The 25,681-nt window shown below is 41.7% G+C and overlaps 2 protein-coding genes across 2 annotated transcripts; both read right to left on the bottom strand.

Moving 5' to 3' along the window:
• Positions 1-5,152: 5,152 nt before the first annotated feature.
• LOC105930397 (ras-related protein Rab-25) lies at positions 5,153-9,555 on the bottom strand. Its single transcript, XM_012868596.3, has 5 exons — positions 9,231-9,555; positions 8,510-8,705; positions 5,837-6,030; positions 5,670-5,750; positions 5,153-5,580 (listed from the first exon to the last, which is right to left on the bottom strand). The coding sequence occupies exons 1-5, from the start codon at positions 9,265-9,267 to the stop codon at positions 5,453-5,455; spliced, it is 636 nt and encodes a 211-aa protein (XP_012724050.1). The 5' UTR covers positions 9,268-9,555; the 3' UTR covers positions 5,153-5,452.
• Positions 9,556-14,447: 4,892 nt separating this feature from the next.
• Positions 14,448-24,152, bottom strand: ubqln4 (ubiquilin 4). The gene is made up of 11 exons (XM_012868595.3): positions 24,006-24,152; positions 18,972-19,123; positions 18,729-18,877; positions 18,376-18,638; positions 18,111-18,269; positions 17,768-17,990; positions 16,173-16,312; positions 15,854-15,937; positions 14,964-15,079; positions 14,706-14,883; positions 14,448-14,600 (listed from the first exon to the last, which is right to left on the bottom strand). Exons 1-11 carry the CDS (start codon positions 24,150-24,152, stop codon positions 14,448-14,450), a joined length of 1,764 nt encoding a protein of 587 aa, XP_012724049.2.
• Positions 24,153-25,681: the final 1,529 nt, after the last annotated feature.

The following is a 25,681-nucleotide window of genomic DNA, read 5'->3' as shown; positions in this document are numbered from 1 at the left end:
GTCAGGAGACAAGCAATGGGTCAGAACTGTGATGACAGAGGCAGGCAGGATGATCAAGGGGATAAACCAGAGTCCGTAGTCCGAGAGTAGGTCGTGAGTCAGAGCCAGGTGAACAGAAATCCAGAGACAGTCCAAATCAGAATCCGTAGGCGAGGTCAGGGCACAGAAACAGGTCAGGGATCCAGGTAGCACAGATAATCAGGTCCGACAGGGGAAAGGCAGGCTCTGAGAATCAGGAGGCAGAAACTGGTCAGGTGACAGGCAGGCAGACAGGATTCAGGACGCTGGATTAGACTCACTGATGGCTCATAATAATCTGGCACTAGTGATAGGTCTGAGGGTTGGTTATATAGTAAGAGGTGCAGGTGGATCTGATGAGGGTTGATGAGAGACAGGGCGGAGCTGTACAGGTGTGTCAGATGATAATCAGACCAGCACTTGTTCCAAGATCTTGAAAAAAAACTTTCCATCATTTTGATAGTATGACTTAAAGTCCTTTCAAGGAGATGTCATAAAAATTGCTTGAGTGACCAGAATTTCTCCAGCTGTATGAAGTATAACAACTCGCCCACCTATTCCGCTGCGCTGCTGTCAGCTAAATTAAAATACCTACATTTATCTTAATGGCTTATATAAAAGGTTAAAAAAGCCCTGATGGTTGTGTCATAGAAACTAGACTAGCATTGGAATCTCTAATCTTAAAGTAACACTGCTATACAGTGTTAGCTGCACTATGGTAAGCACTGCTGCCGCTGTTGCATCTTTCTAAGCTTTATAATTATATTTTCCAACAACAATCCACCAATTGATCAATCAGTCAATCATGTAATCAATTAATAATTTCCACTTAATCGTAATTCCGTGATAATCGTATAGCCAAAAAAAAAAAAAAACTTTGAACGCATGGTAAAACCCCCCAAAAAAAACTCAGCACTGGGTTTGTAGTTTTGAACTGCACTCTATTCTATTTCCTGCTGTGGAGAACGGTTAGGGTAGGGTATAAAACAAGCAGAAGCTTTGAACATTTAACAGGGTAATATTCTGTCCATCATCAAAAAAAAAGAAAAAAAAAAGACAGGTTTTACACAACAGTAAAACTTCCAAGAGCTGTTTGTAATCCTACCTCAACTGGCAAGGAACTGTTGGAAGGTGGTCAGAAACAGCTGCTGTTAGAAAATGACATAGCAAGTCACATTTGCACTTTGCCACAAATCTTGTACCGTACACAGCAAACATGGTGAAGAAGGTGCTCTGATATAAGGATATGCCAGAACTGAACTTTCTATCCAGCATGAAAAATGGTGTGGAAAGCTAACATGGCAAAGCACGTTGAACACACCACCTCCATTGTCATAAATAGAGGTGACAGCATGCTTCTGCAAGAATGCTCTTCCTCATTAGGGGCAGGAAAGCTGTCCAGAGTTAATGGGAAGATGTATAGATCTGAACACAGGGTCAATCCTGGAAGAACACTGAAAGGCTCAAAGGCTGCGAAAGACTAGCAACTCAGGCAGAGGTTTACCCTTCAGTAGGCCCTAAACATGAAGCAAAAGCTTTAGATCAAAGTGTAATGTCAGTCAGAGTCCAGAACTAAATCTAGTAGAGAATCTGTGGCAAGATTTTAAAACGCATGTTCACAGATGCTCCCCTTATAACCTTGTGGGGCTGATGCTATTTTATAGAGCAAAATGTGCAAAAAATATTCATCTCCAGATGTGCAGAGCTGGTAGAGACCGCTAATGGGAGTTCTATAAGACAATTTGACCCAATTGATTTTATTTAGGCGTGTTGGAGTAAAGGGGCTGAATCCAAATGCATGCCAAACTTTAAGAATTTATACCTGAAAAAATGTTTGGAAAACAGCTATACTTTTCATTTCCCTTCACAATTATACATGAATATATGTTAAATGCCAATTACTTACAGTAGAGTGAGTGGTTGTAAAGTCACAAAATGTAAAAAAGCTGAAGTGTTATGAATAGTTTTGGACGTAACTGTAAATCACGAAACGGTGCATGGTAAATCTGTGTTGATTCTTTGATAACCATCTCTTGTAACGACATCTGGCCACAAACAAATACAGGAAGCCAAAATAAACAACAGAATCGGAGCTTCGCAAAACCAAAGGGCAGCATGAGAAACTACTTTCTAAAGCAGAGCCTTTCTCCACACAGGGTCAAATGTCCCCGAAAATAAAAATATCACAATTAAACCCCTGCAGATGTGGCGCTGCAGCTGTAAATTCTTGGAAGATAAGACTTGAGTTCCCCCCCAGAGAAACAAAGTGCTTAGAGGCGAAGGAATTTTAAACGGTAGATAAACAGATCCGCGTAGGGGTCAGAGGTGACAGATCCCTGACATCTGAGTCCCCGGTCTAAGATTCACTTTTTACAAGCTACACATGTCTAGTAGCCTGGACTTAACAGCTGTCACACGTATGTGCTGAATCTAACTCTTTCCAACATCTCTGAGCTGATTGGCTTTGAAGAGAGGTGAAAAATACATCTGGCCATCAGGATTAATTTGCTATAATCTGAGAAGTGGAAATAAAGCTGACCTTTTCTTTACTTTTCTTTCTTTTCTTTTTTTTTTGGTCAAACCCATCTCCTACCCCAAGGCCTGAAAAGACAAAGATTTACAGATTTCATGACCACGCGCTCAACCTGCATGGATTATTACTCCAGATGTCTTTCCCCTCCAAGCCCATAAAAATATCTTCCCTCACAGAATATAATTAAACATTAACTGCCTTCAGCAGAGCCTTCTTATCATATTTTCATAAGAGAGAATTAATAAAAACGGCGCATTTTGTGGTCATTTCGCTGCGAGAAAGTCGTCGGAGGAACATTTGCTTGGTGGGGCTGGGTCCCTCAAACACATGCAGACACACTCATACCACAGTAAAGCTTCATGTGCACATCTGTAAGCCAGAGATAGGGTCTCAAACTGTCCAACATGTCATTAAAAACAGTGCTGCTGCAGATTTATATTCTCTCTGTTGCCCCATATGAGCCTGCGTGGTCACATCCAGAGTGTGCAGATGTATTAAAACACTAGACACACACACACACACACACACACACACACACACACACACACACACACACACACACACACACACGCATCACATAACATCAAAGCATCCAGTCTGTGAATGGGTTTAATATTTTCAGGGGAAAATGCCTTCAGCCATTGTACTTTCTTGGACACAGATGCAAAGAGGAAGCACAAGGCTGTTACCACGAAGAAAGATTGTTACGAAAACTAACATCGTGATCATCAAGGAAAGTTTAGCAAACAATTAGCTAGGAATTAGCACAGCGGTAAATAAGTATTTATGATCTTTTCATGGTTTTGCTGCGTCTGGCTTCAAGAAAAAAGATAATTCGGTACTGCCACCTGCAGGCGCAGAGGCGAAACAACACCTTCAACTTTGTTACAAGAGCATTTTCTATTAAATATGTTTACCTGTCGTGCCTTAAAATAAAAGGACTTCACATTCATTTGGTTTGTGTGAGCATGAAACACAAATAATGTTCATATTGTCTGAGTAATAGAAAAAAATTTTTATAAGTGCCTCTCAATCAACTGAAATGTAGTTTAAAAGGTTTATTTCAGTAATTTGATTCAAAAAGTGAAACTCAGATATTAGATGGATTCATAACGCACAAATTCATACATGTCAAGCATTTTTCTGTTAATTCTGTTGAGTTTGGGTTTCAGCTAATGAAAACTGGATTCATTCAGCTCGTATGCATTGTTGGTTCTGGTGTCTCTCTTCCATTCCACGACGCTTCACAGATTCTCTACGGGGTTCAGGTCATAGCCAGCTGGCTGGTCAATCAAGCACAGTAACACCGTGATTACTGAACCAGTTTCTGCTACCTTTGGCAATGTCGGCCGGTGCCAAGTCCTGCTGGAAAATGAAATCAGCATCTCCATAAAGCTTGTCAGCAGAGGGAAGCATGAAGCGCTCCAATAAGTCCTGCAGTGACTTTGGACCAGATGAAACACAGTGCACCAACACCAGCAGCTAACACTGATCCCTAAATCATATCTGACTGAGGAAATTTCACACACGTGGATTCTGCGCCTCTCCAGGTTTCTTCCAGAATTGATTTCAAATTAAATGGAAAATGATCAGTCATCAGTAGACTTTGCATTTATCCCTGGTGCCTGAAAATGTTTTTCTACAAAGTTTACTCAACTTTCCATTGACAAGCTTTAAAACAACACTCTGTTAACTCTTGTTAGCAATGACCTCTTGTGGTTTTCCTTGCACAGTGACACATCAGTGACTCTCTGCTGAATAGCTAAAGTCAATACAACATTTATCTATTGGTCTTGTATATTTTTCTATTGTTTCAGAAACAGAATTTTGAGTTTTCATTAGCTGCAAACCATAATCTCCAAAATTAACAGAAATAAATATGTATAGTCACACTTTAACTTATCAAACCGAATTTCTGAAATAAATCTAAGTTTTGATTAAGCCTTAAAGTATTGAGATGCACCTGTAAGTTCAAACTGACCACACGAATGATCCATCCATCCATCCATCCATCCATCCACCCATTTATCCATCCATCCATCGTGTTGTGGAGGTAACAGGTTAAGGGAGGAAAACACAGACATCCCTCCTTTCATCCCTGTGGTCTTCTCCCAGCGGGATGTGCCCTGGAAACTTTCGAAATGGAGACACCCAGGAGAAAACCAATCAGATTTGCGAGCCACCTCGGCTGGACTACTGCCTCCAGGTCAGGGGCCATGTCTCTGCCTAACGTGTAGGAGTTCAAATGGCTTTTTCTTTCCAGGTGATGGATGGAGCAAGAGATGCAATAAACAACCAGGGGGGGCCTCAGATGAGCAGGGATGAGTGGATGAGAGAGTGGGGGTCCGGAGCAAAAGTGTGGATGGCTGAACAGCTGTAAGTAGGCTTGTCAGGAGATGAGAGGTGAGGTTGAGATGCGGTCCTGCTGCTGAACCTCAGTTAACACACGGACCACATCGCTTTTAGCCCCTGAACGTTCACCGCTGCCTCCCTCAGCCTAGATAACGTGTAAATAAAATAACTCCGACATGGCAACAGAAACATTTAAATAATTTATTCCAAGTCAACATTCTCCCTTTTACAAAAACAACACAACTTTGCAAAGCATCTCTTAAAACACAAAGAGAAAGAGAAATACAGCTATCTAAAGTAAAAAAAAATAAGAAAAAAAAAATCCCACCAGCCAGCAGAAGAACTATTACGTATAAAATTTAGATTCACTCGATATCTAAGCACTAAATCGATGACCAACAAACTGTACAGTTTCCATGTTAAAAAAAAGGTTTGTGACAGACTGCGCTGCCTCACTTATCAGACCTGAAAGAGAGGCTGAGGGCTTTAGCTTCAGTCAAGCATGCTGTTGGCTCAACACAAATCTGTCTGAGGGCGGCAGTCAGTCCATTAGGAGTTGCCGCAGCAGCCTTTCCGCTCCCCCTGAGAATCGCCCGTCTGTCCCAGGGGGCTGGACAGGGTCACGGCGCTGATGGAGCCGCGCGTCACCTCTCTGCTGGCCACCTTTTTCTGGATCGCTATGGAGACCAAAACATTTAGGGTAGCCTCCCAAGCTGACAGCAAATCTGAGCAAAGAGGGGGGGGGGGACGTTTTGTCTCTCCTTACCCGTGAGGACATCGTTGAAGGCGGCTTCTACGTTCGTGGAGTCCAACGCTGACGTCTCCATGAACATGATGCCTTTCTTGTCTGAAACGGTGCAGCAAAGGTCACGCTCGCGGGTTTGTTCTCAAAGGAAGATCCGCGCTGCACGTACCGGATGCCGTTAAATCTACCTGCGAAGTCTTTGGCCTCCTCGGTGGGGACGGTCCTGAGGCTCTCCAGGTCTTTCTTGTTTCCCACCAGCATGACCACAATGTGAGGGTCTGCGTGATCATACAGCTCCTTCAGCCACCGCTCGGCACTCTCGTAGGTCAGGTGTTTGCTGATGTCGTACACCAACAGGGCTCCGACTGCTCCTCTGTAATACCTGAACCCACAAGAGAGCGACAGAGCTTCAAATCACCGCTTGGATCGAGTCGCTTTGCATTGCAAAAATATTCACTTACCCTTTAACTTTTCCGATTTTGCCACATTAAAATCACAAACTCAAGGGGTTGTCTTTGTTCAGATTTGGGAACAGACCAACAAAAAGAAGCGCATCACTGCTTAGAGAAAGAGAGCCGACTCGCAGTCTTTTCAAACTTCTTTAAAAAAAAATCTGAAAAGTGTGGCATGCAAGTCTTGCCACACATTCGTTGACTAAAGGTGGGTTCACACCGAATGCGATCCCAACCCTAACCCTAAAGTGAACGGAGCGAGCGATTTACACGTTGCCCCTATGTAAAGGCGCGATCAGGAGCGATGCGATGTGTTTCGAACGACGCGAATGACGCGTATTGTGCGATTAGAGAGAAGCTAAACTGCAAAAAAAGCAGTGGACGCACAAATAGAGTGAAGCGTAATTTTACTCCAGTTCAACAATCTGAACATTTCTGTCAATTTGCATCCCGTTAATGGTCCCCCTAGTCAATTTATTTAAGCACAAAAATGTTTTTTTATGCGTTACATATTTAGACAGTACAGTTAGGCTATATTTATATTGAGCAATGATTCGTAGTTCGTGTCCCGGAGGAAGATCCGTCCCCTAACGTGGGACAGCAGGTCCTCATATTGGGTCCTGGACATACGGAAGTACCGCTGGCAGCGACTGTCATCCAACTCATGGAGCAGGAGTTGGGACTCGCTAAACCGGGTGAATCTCTGGGGAATCTGGTGGAACCAGGGTTGCCAAGACCGTTTTCCCGCTTTCTACATTACATACAGCACCGCGAGTCGCTCTGTAAAATCCATGTCTGCCACGGTGAGTTGAAAAGACGATGAACCGGAAAGCAGAACCTCTCCTCCTGTTTGATGACGCGGTGAAGCGAGCGGGGTGAAATATCGCAGCATTGTCAGCGCAAACTGTTTGCTAGAGAAAGGCGCTCATGCTCGATGTGAACATACCTTAAGGGGTGACCCTGATAGGTGAATACATTTTTTTCTGAATGAATCCTTTGCAGCTCTGCCTGTAAATAAGGTCTATTTATAGTGCTATCAATCTTCCCTGTGGCTGCTGAAGAAAAGCACAGCATGACGCTGCCACCACTATGCTTCATCATGGCATGGCGATAGAGTGCTCAGGGAGATGTGCAGCCGTTTACCACCTGCCAAAGCATTTTGCATGTATGCTAAAAGCTGCAGCTTTCTTTTTACAATGGCTGACTTTTGCCACTCTTCAGTACAGGCCAGATTTGGGTCGTGCCAGACGAATGAGCCGTGCATCTCCGCACCTCACAGGTTACTCTCCTTTCCCGACTTGTCGCTTTGAGTTGACGGCCACCCCTTGGTAGATTGCGGCACTGTATACTTCAAGGTGATGGGTTGAAAAGCCAGCAGATTTTGGATGTTTTATTTACTAACACTGCTATGAACTTGACCAGAGCTTTCTCTCCGACCCGCCTGCTCTGCTCTTTGTTCGCCCGTGACGCTGTTTGTTTGCAGAACGAGACAGCACGCAGTAAATAGATAGCAGTAAACGGCAAATAGAGCACGCAGGCGGACTCTATTTACCAACTCGTTGAGTTCAGACATGGAGAGCAAACGACCTGCAACGCGTAGATGCAGCTCTTTTCTCCGACAAACCTGAACGGACTGTTACCAAGCCTCGGCACAGCTGGACGGCTGCTGACGAGGGAATTCAGCCGTGTTAATTCAGGCCGATGCATGTGAAAGCTGCAGGATGGTGGCTGGTTCTCCGAAGGGATCTGGTTGAACTTTATATCATTTAGGTTGATCAAAATATAAATATATCCAAATATAAATCCACACAACTATATTCTTATTTTTTTGTCATATAAGATAAGATAAGATAAGATAGGCTTTATTGATCTCACATTGGAGAAATTCACTTGCCACATCGGCTCATAAGAGAAGGTGCAAAGTAGGAAAGGTGCATCAGTTCTATACAGTGGATCAAAAAGAATACAGAAAGAATAAAAATACAAAAAGAAATAGGAATGGGCATATGATGTCTTATTTACATTCATATATATTTGTTTGCAAGCATTTTCTTTTTCCAAAACCATGCCATCATGTTCCTTCCACTTCACAATCGTGTGCTACTTTGTGTCGATGCATCCCATAAAACACTTCGGAGCTTGTGATCGTACCTTGATAAGTTGTGGAAAAAGTTGCAGGGGTGTGGATACTTTTGCAAGACGCTGTATTAAAAAAAAAGGCGTGATAGGCACAGAGAAAGGTGCAGCAGGTAATAAATGGACGATATTACTGATACTGACGCACGTGTGCTGGAAATTAGCTGCTCACTTCATTATTGTGTGCCTTTGGACTTCTCAGGCATATTAATCTTGTGTGTGTGTGTGTGTGTGTGTGTGTGTGTGTGTGTGTGTGTGTGTGTGTGTACCCACGCTGAGGTGATAGCCCTGTAGCGCTCCAGCCCAGCTGTGTCCCAGATCTGGGCCTTGATGGTGAAGTTGTTCAGCTGAACGGTCCGCGTACTGAACTCCACGCCGATGGTGGTGCGGCTGTCATGCTGGAACTCGTTCTTGGTGAAGCGGGACAGCAGGTTGCTCTTCCCCACACCGGACTCCCCTATCAAAACCACTGCACGGACACACAGGATTAGGATACCGTTCGCCCGTTTTAGGACCAAAACGAGGACATTTACACAAGGCTATGCTTCCTGAAACCAAACTGGATCAGATAGTCGTTATCTCTTCTGGCATAATGTAGACTTTCTGTCCCACTCACTGGGTGCCAGATCGTGTGACATCACACCAACGTGGCACGTTCACACTAACTGTGACTTCGGTCTGGAATGAGGGAAGTAGGAAATCACTGCGGCTCTCAGAAGAAATGCTAGGATACACTGCAAATAATCCCCTGGGTTAAACAGGGAGTGTAGGAACTTGTGTTTATCTAGTGGGTCAAAGGTTATATAATTTACTGATTAAAAAAAAAAAAAAAAAAGACAGGAAGCATTCACTTCCTTATTCCTCTGCTCTTATTTCTTTCTTAGAAAAATCAGCAGCATTCAGGTAAAATCTGCCCAGTCTTCAGCGTTGGAGAAATGCACAGCAGTAATTTATTTCTTATAGGATAATCACAGCTGAGGTGAACGCGGCTTACCTTTAAAGACAAAGTTATAGGAGTCATCTGAGCCCATGCTGCATTCAGAGGCGATAAGTCACTCTTCCACCTTTTAAATATCCAGGAGCCACTTTTTACAGGAGCGTTTGACGCAGAAACAGAAAGCAAAACCTTCTACTCTGGTTTTGTATGACCATAAAAAAAATTCAAAGAGAACAATCCCTGTTCCTTATCCGAGGGTACGAGCGGCTCCTATCTGAAGACGGCCCGAAAGAGAAGAAGCAGGGCTCCTGATTGCTCCTCAGCTGACACCCAAAGGGAGGGCCGGGAGGAAGGAGAGCAGGTGGAACAGGTAGAACGGCTCGCAGGTGCTGACTCCACCCTCCGCTGCGCTCCCAGACTCATTTGTATGACAATAAACCTCGCCCTGCAGGTGGATGTGTGAGAGCTGGGACACGTCACCCTTTGACCACCAGTCTCACATTTACAAAGGCAGGAAGAAGGGCTCGGCTTGATCCGACGTTCCAAATTTTCTGGGTGGAAGCGATTGTTAAACTTGTAAAATTGTGTGGCTAAATGATTGTAAAGTCAAACGTCGAGTATGGTATTTGGAAAGGGATACACAGCCTTCTTTTTTTTTTATAGCTTTGTTGTTTTTACATCCACAACCTTGGAAATACACACGGTCATCGCAGGCTGGAGCTTCTCTCTTTTAATAATTTATTTGGACAGCTTTTTTTTTTTCAGGATGGGGCAATAATATCACAGCTTCAATACATCTTAAAACCATGACTTGTCTTAAAGTTGTTGTTGATCACGGCTTTCTGTAGCCATTACGTTTCTAGAATAACTGGCTTTGATATTGTGATAAGCACATCTCGTCCAACTTGCTGAAGCACTCTTACATTTATTTCCATTTAGGCACGGGGCCATCCCAGAAACACGTTATCCGGTTCAAAACCAGTTCTGATGAGTGTCTGGGATCGTCCTCCCATCAGAACATCCAGTTGTGTCGTGGTTTCCACCCGTCTGGCTGTCGATTGGAGGTAAAGTTGAAGAATTTAGAGGTAGTCCTCCATGAATTTGTCCACTTTATTTCTCGCCTGAACGCATCTTGTGTTCCTGAATCAATCCTTCCTCTTTATATGTTAAAGTGATTTCTTAATACAATAAAAAACTGTTTTATTGTAAACTTTTTTTTGCCGGTGAATCGTGTTGGGTTTTAGTAAAGTTTGAAATATCTAACATCTGCATTTCTCTTGTTTAACGACTCCTGTGATAATTGTCATTCCCTATTTTAACTTTTCAATGTTTTTTTTGTTCTAGGTGAAATTGTTTTAAATCATGCCACCAGTGATTCTGTATCTCAACGGGATCTGGTTAAATATAGCCTTTATTAATTATTACTATCACTATTATTATTAAAGTATTCTACAGATAACATTTGATGTTTTGGTGGTTCCTGGACTGTTCTTAACATCCTTATCAATTTCCTCTAAAAAGCAAGGGTTTTGGTCAGAGGGTTAAAAGTGGACGTACCCGGTCGTTCCGACAGTAATGTTTTCATCTAGACATGACAAAAGCTGTTTTTGGAAAAAAGATAAAGCAGAGTAATATTAAATCTATAAACTACTGTATGTTTTAAGGTCAGGTCATGCCTGGAAATCCCCCCAAAAACCAAACGTTAACGAGGTCTACCGTTTCTACTTAGAGAAGCGATCAAATATCCGGGCCCTATTAAGCTAGGATCACGTTTGCCGCAATAAAAAGGCATGTGATCAAGGTGCAGCTTGCTAAGAGACGATTATCTAAATATTACTAGGGGTGTATCTAGGATTTTTCAGAATGTATGCAAAGATCTGTCCCTGTGGATTGGAGAAAAGGCACAATAAATTCAAATGTGTGCACCCCGTTTCTTGTTTTTATTCATCGAAATTGTACTAATGTGTCACATCGCTATGAAAACAAGAACATCGATAATTAAAAAACCGCAAATTGAAATGACATTCAAGCTGAAAAGGGAGTATAAATTCCTGAATTTAACAGATTATTGTGAATAATCATCGATCCCACTTTTGGAGATGTATAGCAAATACATACCTGCATGACATGCATGTTTAAAAGAATTGAGATTTTCAGCTTAATAAACTATATCACATGTTTTTAATGAACAGGTTTCAGTTTAAGTATTTCACACTTGTCTAAACTCAAGCTTTATGGACATTGAGGACAAAACATTGAGTTAGTTAGGTCTTATATGCATGTTTCAAGGTAAAACCAACAACACAAAGCTAAGTTTGGTCTCAGGTTTGGATAAGGGATATTTTCCCTGCCGTTTTGGAATTGAGACAAATCAGAGCAGTTCTACATCAAAAACTGTGAGTTTTAAAAAACGTGGCTGGATCATCCTACATTTAATACAGGGTGCTAGAAGCAGAGTTATTAGTAAAAAAAAAAAAAGGATGTTTACAGGACCAGTCTGACACAGGAATTGGCTTTGATCAGATGTTGAGGCTTGTTGTCCTGCTGGAAGGTGAACCTCCTCCCCAGTCACACGTCTTAGAGGTTTTTCAGTATTTAGCTCCGCCCATCCAGCTTCCCGAGCACGGCTGAAGAAAAGCACAATGCTGCCACCACCGTGCTTCGCTGTGGAGGATGGTGTGGTCGAGGTGATGCGTTTCCTGCCACACAGTGTTCTGCATGTTGATCAGAAAGTTCAGCTTTGGTCTCATCTAACCAGAATATCGTCTGTTTTACACATTCGACAAGTCTCCTTCATGGCTTGCGGCAAACTGCAAACAGGGCTTTCTTTCATCAATAGCTCTCCCATAGAGGTGTTGTATAGTGAACAGAGAGCAGCTGTCCTGCAAACACATTCTCCCACCTGGATCATCAAGAGTTCATATGGGGCGCTCCTCTGATGTGCAGTTGTGCCAAAATCTTTCCATTTTCAGCTGATGAACTGGAGGTTTTTTTCTGCTGGAAGCTTGGGATATTGTTTTAATCTCACCCTGCTTTCAACTTTCTCCTTGCTCTAGATCAGGGGTTCCCAAACTTATCCTCCTAAAACCCCCAAGATAAAAATTTTGCGAAGTTGGAATAAAGTAAGATTTTGTTACGAACACATGCATAAAAATGAAGAATGTGGAGAGTCTTGTAAAGTTATATTTTCATATGAGTTTCATAAATAAGGAAATGCTAAATCTTTTTAGCGCATCAGCATGAAATCATTTGGTGCCCCCCATGTCCCCCTAAAAAAAAAAAACTTTGGGAACCCTTGCTCTAGAAGGTGTCTGTTCCCTAATGTCCTCTAACCTCTAGGCCTTTACAGAACATTCATACTGAGATTAATTTCCACATTGGTGGATTATTTACAGATTAGGTGACATCTGCTGGCAACTGGTTGCACTGGATTTTATTGGGGTAGCAGAGTAAACGGCATGAACACATTGCAACCTAAACTTTTTACGATTTTTTTTTGTTTTACAGTAAATGTTTACAACCACGTACCCTTTTTGTTCCACTTTTCTGCGGAACAAAAAGTGTATTGTGGTATTTTCACATAAAACACATTGAAGTCGGAGGTTTCAATATGACAAAAAGTGAAAAAGCTCCAAGGGTGATGAACACTTTTACAAGGCACGGCATCCTGATTTGGAAAAAAGGATTAAAACCAAATTCCATAGTTTTCCAGACTGCAAAGAAAGAAGGAAAGATATATATATATATATATATATATATATAAACAAATAAAAGCAAACTTAAAGGCAAATGTAATCTTTTATTTCACACTTCCCACTAAACCAGCTATAACATTGTAGGACCTTTGGATCTCGTGGCCCATCGCCACACTGTAATCAAAATGACACAGGGCGCTAACGGTTTTTGACCATGATTTATTACTTTGCTTTTTTTTTAGTACAGTACTGTTAAAAGTTAGTTCCAACATTTTCAACTGGGAGATGGATTTCTTTATTTTAATTAATCTGAGGTCAACAGACAGAGCAAAGCTATTGAAGCAGTTGTCAAGTTCACCACAACTACAAATGCTGAGAATTTCAAAAAGGAAAAATAATAATAATAATAATCAAACAACCTAGACTTTCTGATTGGAGCAAAGAATGGTGCCATCATAGGTGAACTCTTTTCTTAAAGCCTTTCCAATATGTCATATTTGGACTCGCATGATTTCCACATGTAATTTATGTGAAATAAATCAGGATCATATCTAGAGGTCCTAACTGCACCTCGAACATGAAGAGATAAGAGAATGAGCAATCAAATTGAAATAAAAATAAAGATGGTTTGTGGGATTTAGTCGTAACAGCAACAACCTGTGCTTCAGTGGTGCTGCCGTTTAGAAAAAACAAAAAACCCGATTGTGGTTACAGTTTTGAATGAGAATTTTAATCGTTTACCAACTTAGTGAGCCGGGCGTATTTACCATGATCTCACTAGTCGGACCGGGACAGCAGGACGAGGAGCGATGGCGACTCAGGAGGGCGAATACAATAAAAAAAAAAAAAAAAAAGAAAAGAAAAAAGACACTGTGATTACGTGTGGGCACTTTTTTTTTCCCGGAGGGACAGATTAAAACTTTTGAGGGTGAAAATGTGGAAGGCGTGATGTTATTAGGCGCTTGCAATAAATAGTAAAAAGAACTGGGCAAAAAAAAAAAGAGCGGGCGCGTGAAGAGTGTTGAGAAGAAACGGGAAAAGATGGAGGGAGGGTGGTCGGGGGGCGTCTGTGAACATCTGCTCTCCTGCTGGCTTTCAGGATCACAGCTTATAGATCAGAAAACTACCAACCGACTGCCTTTCACATCGCTCGGGTTGTATCTGTAGCATGTAAATGTTTGCCTACAGAGCGCTACTTCAGATTTTTGTGAAGGAAACAATAAATGAAAAAAGAAAAAAAATAATATATATATAATGGTCGGGTTTCTCTGAGCATCTGTACACCCTTTGAGGAGAGAGCGGTTCAGTCCGACTTCTACGGCAGAACTTTGCGGAGGAAGCTTGTTCGGGTGGTGCCAAACGTAAGAGAGAAAAAAAAAAAAAAAAAAAATGGGGGAAATAAGGGAATGATCTTAGAACAGATGTAGAATGAGGGTCTTTCAGTTCTTGCCCAAGTTTCTCCTGCAAGGTCTGGGACAATACACATACATTTCTGTTGGTTCTCTGTGGATGTCGGGCGTGTTATGTGTTAAGAGTGTGTTTATGAGCGTGTCTGCGTGTCAACATGTACTGTATGTCTTTACGAGGGCTGTGAGCCCAGCAGTCTCTCAATAGCGGCGTTGATGTCTCCTCCGGTAGCAATGAGGGCCTGCAGGTTGGCCTCGCGGTTGATGAAGCCCATGGCGCTCAGCTGTTCTAGCTGGGTCTGGAACCGCACCTCTGGGGTCTGGGTCTGAGGAAAACAGCCAATAGAGATTTAAATAAAACTAAAAAAAAAAAAAAAAAAACACAGCATGCACAGTAAGGATGTGACTTCAGCACGCGTGTGGCCGTGTACCGTCGCGCTTCCTGCTCCGCCGCTGCCGCCGCCGCCGCCTCCAGCAAACATCTGGAGCATCTGTTGCATCAGCTGCTGCTGAGCAGGGCTTGTTGTAGCACTGCTGGGTGAGGAGGCCGGGTTCTCTGCGGGAGCGGCGCCTCCTGTGGGCACGCCTGGAATTCCTCCTGTCATCAAACTGGGCCAAAAGGAAGAACCAAATGAAACCCTGCACTAAAATCCAAGCTGTGTTGGATGGGTTCATCTCCGTAGGCGTACCTGGGCATAAGGCCTGGGGCTTCTGTCTGCAGCGTCTGAAGGCCCTGCTGGATTTGCATTAGAGCTTGCATGGCCCGGGGATTGGTCATAACCGACAGGGCCTCTGGGTTCTGCATCTGAAAACAGGCAGAAACGGGAACAGAGGATTAGAAAACCAGCAACGGGAGCGATAACACCAGAAGAATGCAAGCAAAAAAGGATGGTAAAGGTGAGTTTTAAATAGTTTTTTAAATGGAAGTGGTGAAAATACTTATTAAACAACAAGAATTTACTGACATTTTAATATTTTATACCAATAACACATCTTTGCAGTATGAGGAACAAAACACAAACTCTAAATTGCTTTAAGTCAACTGAAACAAAATGAAAATAAATGTAAAACAACACAATTTACAGTTTTCATAACCCTCAAATAAAGAAAAAAGCGTATATTGAACATTTGTACGTTTAGATTTTTTTTTAAGATTTAGATTATTGCATGAATTATGACAAAAATTCAATTTATACTTAGTATAGATTTAATCTAAGATAAATATGACATTGTCAATGTTAGATGATTATATTTTTGTTTTATAGCAAAACCTCATGAAATATAGTCTTGCCATGAGACTAAAAAGCTGTTAACAGATGATGTCACAAAATATCTGTTTTAATTTTCTAAAACTAAATAAATTAAGGAGCAGAGAAACAGAATGTCTTTGAAGGCGGTGATATAAGAAACTATGAATAAACAAATGAAACAACTAAATGCCATCTACAACCAAAAATGCAAAATCGGAACAAATTAAAACCCATTTAACAACCTGCAGCGACCCCGATTATACTGTTAGAGACTGTTTTGCTTCAGGCCGTCACAAAATGTGTGTTTTGGATGGAAAAGCACACAGTACCTGCTGCAGAAAAACGGGCAGCTGAGCTCTGAACTGTTCCTGCAGCTGTGGGTTTCCAGCAAATAATGGATTATTCACCATTACCTGGTTGACAGAGAGAAATACGGCATTAGTCATGCGGCTCTAGCAGGAGTCTGCGCTGCCTACTCAGTGATGTTAAACGTTAAATAGCACAGAGGGAGTTTCCTTTGGGTGAATAAAATCTTTTTTTGTAAAACACAATCAAAAGAAAATGTTCTACAGCAGGCATAGGTCCAGAATCTCAGTGTTTAATCTATGACTTGATGTGCAGCAGTGAACGTGTGCCTCTGATCCTCACCTGTGAGGCTAACTCTGGATTCTGAGCCAGTGACTGCATCATGCTGCGCATGTACGGAGCAGACAGCATGTTCTGCATCAGCTGCGGGTTTTCTGAGATCTGCTGGAGTAGACTCTGCATTCCCGGGCTGTTGAACATGCCTGCGGCATAAAAAAGGAACACATCCACGACTAGATGTAACTAAATAGGGGTTGGAACAATACATCAAGCAAGCAAGACGGTAACCACTATGCATTCACAGGAAGGACAAAAGAGTTTAGCATAATCCACATTTTGTCTTAAAAACTGTTAACTAAACAATCAGTGGAAAATATTCCAGCTCAGGTTTGATGAGTTGATAGACTGTAGCTTTCATCCTCTCAATTAATAATTTAACATATATGTATAGTCCCAATGCGAAAAAGACATTGAAAAGCATTAAAAATGTCCATTCCTAGCAGGGTTGCCAACTGTCCCTTGAAAAAAGTTACAGACTCATATTTAGAAACAAACATATGTCTAATTAAATAAAGGTTTGAGTCAGATGTTTACAAAATAATTTTATACAAAGAAAAGGCAAAAAAAGATTCATTATGTCAGTAGGGTGGAAGACAATGGCCACTTATTTATTTTTCAAGGAGTTTGCAACTCTAAGTCCTAGTGTTTTAACAAATAAAATAATGGTTTCAAAATCTAAAATCTGTGTATAAAAAATATGTTCAAAGAAAACTTTTCCAGTTCAGGTATGCTGTGTTTGTGACTAGAGGCGATCAAAGAAGTCCAAACTGATTTAGGAAAGCTGTGAAATTATGGCTGTGCATAAAAATCGATACAAAGATTAATATCGATGTTTTTAAAAACGATTTAATATCGATATACTGGCTTTCAGCACGGGGCTTTCTGGCTTTCAATATCAATATACCTCCCAACCCCTAGGGGGCGTTATTACAGCGCACCATTACTGTTCACAGCGAGGAAGTGCAAGTGAGACGAACTTGCGGAACGGCCGACAGGATTTTAGAGGCGCCTTCATCCCTAAAATCAGACATTTGGGCACATTTATGGTTTCTGTGATACGTTCAACGCATTAAAGTAAATGCACTTTGTTTCCCAGTGTTCAATATATTAAACATAAATATAATATTTTGCTGTTTTTTTTGATAACATGACTGCGCATTAATTTGAAAGTAATAAATATCGATATTGGAGTCAAATCAAATCAAACTGAGCTATGTATGAAGAATCGTTTTGAATCGGCTCATCCTAGATGGTACCCAGCCCTATGTGAAATAGCCTTTTAGTTTAGCACCAACAGGAAAAATAACCAGTTAGCTTCTAACTGCTTTATTAATGAACTCCATGATCACAACAGGGCAACAAGGGAAACCATTTCCTTTCTTACATCTCAGATTTAAATGAGAAGCGTTGAGATTAAAGGACGCACATTTAGAAACGGGGATCATCAGGTTATCTCACGGTTCCTTCTCCAAATTCACAACAGCGATAGGACCGCACTTTGTAAAACAGAATTCACTTAGACAAGAAATAATGGAGGGGAAGATCTCTCTGACATCACCTATAACTACGTTATGAACATATGAACTTATCCAGCTTACCGTTTCCCAGACTCCCAGGATTGATGCCGAGAGGGTTGGACACGCTCGGGTTGGTGGTCCCCGAAGTACTAGTGCTCCCCGTGGTCGCCCCTCCGCTCTCGGAGGGGTTCGAAGAATTCGGAGGCCCCCACGGATTGGGCAGCGGCTCTCGGTTCTCCGTTCGCGACGGCTGGACACCAGAGTCGGAGGCTCCACCGAGGGCTGAGAAGGGGTTGTTTCCAAACTAGAAGAAAATGGTTCAAGTACAGATTGAGAACACGTTTGAAGTGGCGACGCAGCTCTAGTTGGTGAAAACAGACGGAGAGGAGGGCCGGCTCAGGGGGGTCTGGCTCCTCACAGATACCTGCTCTCTTGCTGCGCTGAACATGGGCTCCTGGATGTCTGTGTACATCCTCCTCAAGGCATTGTAACCTCCGGGAATGCTCTCCAGGTTGCTCAGAGCGCGGTCCTGGTTTCGCATCATTTCCTGCATCATGGCTGGGTTCCTGGCGAGCTCCATGGTCTGAGGGAGGGGGGGGATTTGAAATACGCAAACAAATGTTAAAAAGAAGAAGAAGACGCTCTGTTTGAAATACCGGAACGTTCCTTAGGGGCATTTTTTTCCCCACCTGTCGCATGAGCTCAGGGTTATTGAGCATGTGGGAGATCTCGGGGTTGCGCTCCATCAGCTGCTGCATCTGTGGGTTGGCTACGATCATCTGCCGCATCAGGTCGGGGTTGGACATCATGTTCTGCACCAGCGGGTTCTCCATGATCTGGGAGAGCATCTCCGGGTTGGACATGAGCTGCCTCTGCATCTGCTGCTGCAGCTCCATGAAGTTCGCCGAGCCCATGCCCAGACCGGCGAGGTTGGCCAGGTCCCCGAAGCCGCCTGGAGAGGGTGAGCGCCGGTTAAAGCCAGGGAAATCTTTGTGCCGGCATTCTGCATTTCTGATCGCAGCGACACACGGGGCGGACTCACTCATTAGGTTGGGCGTCTGTGTGGGGGCGGGGCCGGACCCGGCGGGGCCTGTTGTGGAGGCGGGGTTGGCGGCTGGACTAGAGGTCGAGCTGCTACCTACCTGAGTGGAGGCTGAACTAGAGGCTGAGGTGCTACCGCCATCTGTTGCCCTACAGAGAGAATTTAAGATCACATGTTAAAACTAAAGAAATCCCAGGCAAACTTTGGCAAGCTTTGCAGGGAAAAAAAAAACAGTAGTTTTACTTGTGTGCTGTTTTGATGACAAGGTGAACTGTCAGGCCGTCTTTGATGCCATGCTGGCTGAGACTGTCACCGTCCTTCAAGATCTTGCCGGCAAAAATCAAAACCAACTGGTCCTGCTTGGCTTTGAACCGCTTCGAGATCTCCTCTTTAAACTGCAAGACAGAAAACATTAAAAAAGGTTAAGATTTCTGCCAGGAAGCGGCACTAAGACCACTAAAAATGTGTTTCCAAGTAGAACAGCAACATATTTAAAGGTTAAAGGAAAGGGCCATGCGTTGAAGACTTGAGTCCAGTCGTCGATTCAAAGGTGTGCCGATGTTTTAAAAAGACCTGGTGTCAACCGCTAAAACTTTTTTCCTTTGGAGCGTTGCTATGATTCGAGGCCTTTTTAATAAGATGTCAGAGAAATTGCTAGATTGACCAAATATTGTTGTCAGGAACATGGAGTCTAGATGACACTGGCCGTCATCTGGCTGAAACAAGGCTCTTTTTTTCCCCCCACCACTTACAAAAACAACAAATTTGGCTCTTAGAAGTATTTCTGGATGTGAAAAAGACAGAAATGTGTGTTGGAAACTAAAGCAGAAAACCACCCGTCACTCTCATGAAGGCTGATTTCAAACTACAGTTGGTGAGTAACGGGCTGCTGAATGCAGACTCTGAGCAGAAAGTAATTAACCAGCTGGTTGAACTCCCAGTGTGATCCTGTGGAAATTAGAACAAGAAGATATAATATTCCCCACAAAAAGGACTGAAAACGTCTGCGTAACGTATTGAGTTGATATTCTAAAACTCAGCGTGATTCCATGTATTAAAATGAATGCATCGTAACCAGGGCTCCTACACGGTTTTGATCTGAAAATGCTGCACTGGTTCTCAGTCCTTTCTGTTCATTTTAATACATAAAACAAGAAAGTTTGCCACAGATTAATGGCAGATATTTCTACAGTATTTAAAAATTTAAACCTGGGGGGAAAAAAACAGTAACAGAAAGGAAGAAATAAAAAAATGACAAGGTAGGTACTGAAGATGGGAGATAGGACACATGGAAGGAAACAAGGACAGAACACATATGAGAGAGAGAGACAGAGAGAGAGAGACAGACAGAGACAGAGAGAGACAGAGAGCGCACATAAAGATAGAGGAGGAAGAGCACACAGCAGAAGGGAAGGGAGAATGGAGGACAAGAGGATAGAAAGAAGAAATAAGGAAGGAAGGAAGTCCGTGTGCGTTTCCGTCACGTAACGACGTCGGAGTTAAAGGCTGTCTCCACTCGGTGCAGCAGTCTGAAGCTAGATAGATAGAGTTCTCACTGTTTACCCCATGAAAAGTCAAGGCACACCAGCTAGAAGCTATTATTAAGGGTATTCGAATGGAACCAAGGAATGAAGGAAGGATAAAAGAAAGGAAGGATGAAACACTTAAACCATGTGAGAGCAAATAGAGTCAGGAAATGCTAACTTGTTTTTTTTTCTCCCCCATACTCATACTGTAAAAACTAAATCCAACAGTTGATTTTAATATTATATATATATATTATGATATCTTAAAATCACATTTGATTTTATATATAAATATATTATATATATATAATTATATTATATATATATATATATATATATATATATATATAAAATCAAATGTGATTTATATACTCTATATATTATATATATATATATATCTATCTATAATAATTTATTATATAATATCATATATATCGATATAATATATATATATACCTCACATTTGATTTTATCTATATATATATTATTATATACTATTATATCTCTATCATCTAATCTGTGACTCTCATCTCCTCCTATCTATCATCTCTCTATCTATATATATGATATTATATCTCTATATATTTCTATATCTATATCTATATATATACATAGTCTACTTGCTGTATGGAGCAGTTGTTAAAGCAGTGACAATCCATAGAAGAAGTGGGCAGTTTGTTTAGAGGCGCCAACATGAGTCCCAGGCAGAGTTGATTTTTAAGGTCTTTTGTAGATACAAAGAATTGAAGCATTAAAGTCTTTATTCCAGGGAAAAAATGCAAGTGGATTTCAAGATGTTAAAGTTAAAAAAGGTTTTCTGTTTTCATTTCCATCTGACTCCTAACCAATGAAAACAGCTAATTAAACATTAAGCAATGTGCAGGCTGACCCAGACACGGTTTTCCCGCTTTTATTATAGCAGGTAAAATTATGGTCAACAACTAGCAGAAAGGGGACTCTTTACTATCTATATCTTTATTTTTCTATTCATTTGAGCACAGGTGTCTAATGCTGCCCCCCCACCAGCATTTACAGAAAGGAGCTGTGATCTGGACTTTGACTGAACTATTGCAACACTTTGATACTTTCCTTTTTCACCCGCTCCCGCAGCCGATTTGGTGCCGCTGTGCTTGGGTTCATTGTCCTTTCCCATGATCCGACTTTAGCCAAACCCTACCTGTCAGCTCTGGACCTTTGGGGTGCAGTGGAATTAGTTAGTGGCCGACTCAGTGACCGCAAGGAGCGCGGCCTTTGTGCGGACCAAACTAGTCCTTGTATCACTGTGCTCGACTGTTCTAATGAGCGTTTTGCGCCGGTTTGCTATGTTAAGATTTCCACAAAATAAAAGCTGCTCTCTATTTCCTGCTACCATCTATCCACAAAGCATTATACCAATACGCAAGTTAGTAAACCTAACTTTTTTTTCAACACTATGTGCGTGTAAACTCTTCCCAGTTACATCTTCATCCAGTGACTGCAAGTGTAGAAACATTTTTGTTGTCTGTTATTTTGAAAAATTATGTTTTCAGAGTTGTTAATCTTCAAGAACATAGTGCCCCCCCCCCCCCCCCCCACTCCGCACTTTTCTGAAGATGGCTCTTTTGGTCTCATCCGCTCGAATGTTGAAAATTGATTTTGAGTTTTTTTTCCACAGTGAAATTATATGTGATTTTTTTTTTTTTTTTGTATTTTAAGACTACTCATTAGGGCTGGACGATATAGGGGGGAAAAAAACATATAAATAAAATAGAAACCATACTGATAATTATCAACAAATTCAAAACACATATTTTAAGTGCAGCCCTGGCAGTTTTATGCTGTTGCTTAGCGACCTATTTTTAGATACAGAACAGACAAACACTGAACTCAAACTCAACACTTTATTCAACCAACTTTTTATAAAAAGTACAAGTTTTTAAAAATGAAAAAAAGAATGCATGCTCTCTGAACTCTTTGAAGGGGGCGGAGCTTGGGGGGCGAAGCATTCCTGGGTCTGTGCTGTGATTGGTTGGGAGGATGTAATGACTATAATATTAACCTACATTATAGGCTAAAATGCAAAAGGAAGGAAAACGTTCATTCTATTGAACCTTTTATTGACCCTTCTTTTTTATCAATATGTATAGTTATTGAATTATCATCCAGTCCTACTACGCATCTCCATAATTCCTCGAAAAAACAAGAAAAATAAGATGATACTCAATTCTTAAAGTGCATGGCTTAAAAAATGGCTCATTTACAGGTACAAAAATGAAGCAGGAGGAGACAAAATGGCCAAGCTGGGATATAAACGACAGGAGGACCATGGACCTGGGCTCACGCAGACCAAAGCGAAGCTCCTCGTGTAACAAGTCTTGGGTCACAGACAAAAGATGCAGTATTTAGACCGATGCTCTAATCGGGGTTAAGCCTCCTGGCAGCACAACCTTTGTTGCAGCAAGGCATGGGACGTTACCATTTACTCACACTATGGGAACGCTGACTTGAAACGCTCTGGTCCTTAAGGCAATCACACAAAAATAAACAAACGCTTGTTGTTATTTTTGAATTTGATACACAGGCTCAAAGGCAAAAACCTTTAACAAACGACCGCTCAGTTTAGAGGCATTTTCTGTGTGCTTGTGGCTCTGAACATTAAAGACGTTGTTCCTCACACGTTAAAAGCTAACCTGCAGTGCTCAGCAACAGGTGGGGGAGGGAGAGAAAACTCCGATCTGGAATTGTTTCCGGCATCTTAATAAGCGGATCATGGGAGCAATATGGTGGGTAATTTAGCGACTAGGAAATCAAATGATGTTAATAATCTTGTTAGATCTTTATACTAGTAACTGGCCCATTCCAGGTTGAGGCTTCATTCAATCTAAATCTAAAGTGCAATATGTTTGATTTAATCTATCTTTTTTTTTCTTTTTTTTTTGAGAAAAAGGTTTCTGTTATCATCAAATACTATTAATACAGCTGAGTGGAGATCAAAGTGGCATATCTGGACTTCAGGAAGCCCCTTTTTTCAATTATTTTATTCATATTGAATAATAGTAGGGTCACATTTATTGAATAAAGACCAAACATCGCTCCAAAAAACAAATGTATACCTAAAACACACAACATGTAAACCTGCACTACTGCCTAAGAAGAACCCACGGTGAATAACCCGCTTTGAGCGTGATTCCACGGAGTGCCCTGTGTTTCCAGGTGAAGCCGTCGCCAAGCCAACGGCAGCACTGAGGATACTCGAAATCCCCAAGAAGCCCGGAATGACTCAGGAGCAGCAATGAGAATGTTCTAGACCGAGAGCCAGCTTTGACTTTTTATCAGGCTGTGGGGCTGAAGTAGGAAATGAAAGCGATACACGACGGATCATCTGCCAAAACCACTTCCACGGCTCGGTCTGAGTGCCACCGCCTCTCGCAGTCGGCACGGTTAGCGCGTACCCGTCAGCTGACACTTGTTTAGCTACAGAGTTGGTCCGAATAACAGGCTAACTTAGCTCCCCGGCTAGCAGTTGAGTGGCTAACCGGTTAGCAATTTCCAGATCTTAACGCGGTCGGTTGATAGGATAGGTCAATTACAAGGGGATTGTTGCCGACTAAATGGTAATCTAACCGACAGTATTTCGATTTCACACAACCGCTTACATCACCCGTGGCCCCGGTTAGCCGGTAAGAGTGGTCACACATGCTAACGCTTTAGCTTCCTAGCCGAAGTTGTGGGCATGACGTTAGAGCGCAACGGTGAACAGCATCCGACCAACCTGAGTGACAGAGGCGTCCTCTGCGATCGCGATCTCTTCCTTGTCCTTGGGTGTTTTCACCGTGACCTTAATTATCGTCCCCTCCGAGGCTTCGGGTTTATTATTATTGTTGTTGTTAACAGGATCTGCGGCGCCTTGCTCAGCCATCTTTACTCCACCGATGGAACAGCTCGGGTCTAACGTTCGCTTCCGGTTCAAACCAGGTCAAGTTTTTTTCTTTTTTTCTTCTTTTTTTTTACCCACCCATGCGGTCAAAGCAGTTGCTGTAGAGTCAGCTAATAAAAGTTCACAAACTAGATAAGAAATAATATAATATTTTATACTTTTAAGTTTAAGTCATTGATCTGAACTATACATTAAAAAATACGTTTTAAGGGGTAATCTAAAGGCTCATAAATAAAGATTGGCCAAAAACCGGAACTGCCATCTTTTGCCTTGCATAAAAAAAAAAAAAAAAAAAAAAAAAAACTGGGAACACACTAAACATGTTTTTACCTATTTTACTCCCCATCCCAGTCGACATTAAGATGTAGTACTGAAGTACATATTACATTGTTGTATGTTGAGACAGAAATTGTAACATAGAAAAAAAATGTCAACCATTGCTGAAAGTCATTTCAAGCCCCATTCAAAATACTTCAAATTACATCGCTCTCATTTTAAGGGGAGTGGAGAACCCCCCCCTCTCTCTCTCTCTCTCTCTCTCTCTCTCTCTCTCTCTCTCTCTCTCTCTCTCTACTCTCTCTCTCTCTCTCTCTCTCTCCTCCCCCACCTCCTTCAACTTCTGAGATCTCCTTTTACCGCCACCTAGAGGTATGAATCGCCCTCACAAGAGTTTGATGCGCTCCCCTTTTACACAGTTGGTACTGTAGCTGTTATTTAGGGTTAAATACGATCTGGGGTTAATGTTTACCACTGGCTAACTAGTAGCAGAACTTTTTTAAAACAAAGAGAATTTGTTTGAAAAACGCTATGTCCTCATGGATGCGGTTGTTTTTTTTAATCTATTTCTATTAAAACACTGCTAATAAAATATCAATTTGTAGTACCTTTCTCTCCAAAATAGTATACTGTATATTCTAGTGTTCCTGATAATGGTTAAATCCCAATGCCCCAGGGTTATGAAATATTTTCACTGCACAGGATGCATGATATTAAAATGTAGGCCATCTTGTTTTCTCAAAGTTTTGCTTTCAGGAGGTCTGTTTCGTAACCTTTCTTTTCAATTATTTTTCTGGTTTTCCCAAGGTGTTTTAAATGTTCTTTTCTTTTGACTTTGCTTTTATAGTTCTCCCTCTAATATTCTTTCTGCTTTTGCATTAATGCTGCCAGTTTGTGTACTTTGTTGTTGTTGTTGTTGTTTTCAATAGAAAATGCCCTGTTTTGTATTCTCCTTGGTGTTTGATTCTGTACAAAGTACCCAGTGTTTCTTTGTTTAGTGCTCCCATTTTTTAGACATAGCTAGTGATGGAAGAATCGCTACTATTATATATGAATACTATTTGTACTTTATTCCATAAATAGAAAGTACTCCTAGCTCAGTGATTATGTGTTTAGCATTGACAGAGCTAACGCAGTTATAAATTTATTGGGCTCTCTTTGTTTTTCTTTTTCGTAGAAGGTTTCCCTGGGCCGGTGTTTCTTTGTATTTGCTTTTGTATTTCCTAGAAAGAACC

Source organism: Fundulus heteroclitus, chromosome 13 (genome assembly GCF_011125445.2).
Source record: "Fundulus heteroclitus isolate FHET01 chromosome 13, MU-UCD_Fhet_4.1, whole genome shotgun sequence".
Classification (NCBI taxonomy): Eukaryota; Metazoa; Chordata; class Actinopteri; order Cyprinodontiformes; family Fundulidae; genus Fundulus; species Fundulus heteroclitus.
The sequence above is the reverse complement of the archived record's forward strand: the minus strand, read 5'-3'. Positions and strand labels throughout refer to the sequence as shown.

Excerpts from the sequence above, each read along its gene's own strand:
- LOC105930397 (XM_012868596.3), bottom strand. The coding sequence starts at position 9,267 with ATGGGCTCAGATGACTCCTATAACTTTGTCTTTAAAG. Across the intron at positions 8,706-9,230 it reads CTATAACTTTGTCTTTAAAG|TGGTTTTGATAGGGGAGTCC; the intron begins GTAAGCCGCGTT and ends GTGTCCGTGCAG. Across the intron at positions 5,751-5,836 it reads GGAGGCCAAAGACTTCGCAG|ACAAGAAAGGCATCATGTTC; the intron begins GTAGATTTAACG and ends GCACCGTTTCAG.
- ubqln4 (XM_012868595.3), bottom strand. The coding sequence starts at position 24,152 with ATGGCTGAGCAAGGCGCCGCAGATCCTGTTAACAACAACAATAATAAT. Across the intron at positions 17,991-18,110 it reads TCAGCGCAGCAAGAGAGCAG|TTTGGAAACAACCCCTTCTC; the intron begins GTATCTGTGAGG and ends ATTTTCTTCTAG. Across the intron at positions 15,938-16,172 it reads ATCCAGAGTTAGCCTCACAG|GTAATGGTGAATAATCCATT; the intron begins GTGAGGATCAGA and ends TCTGTCAACCAG.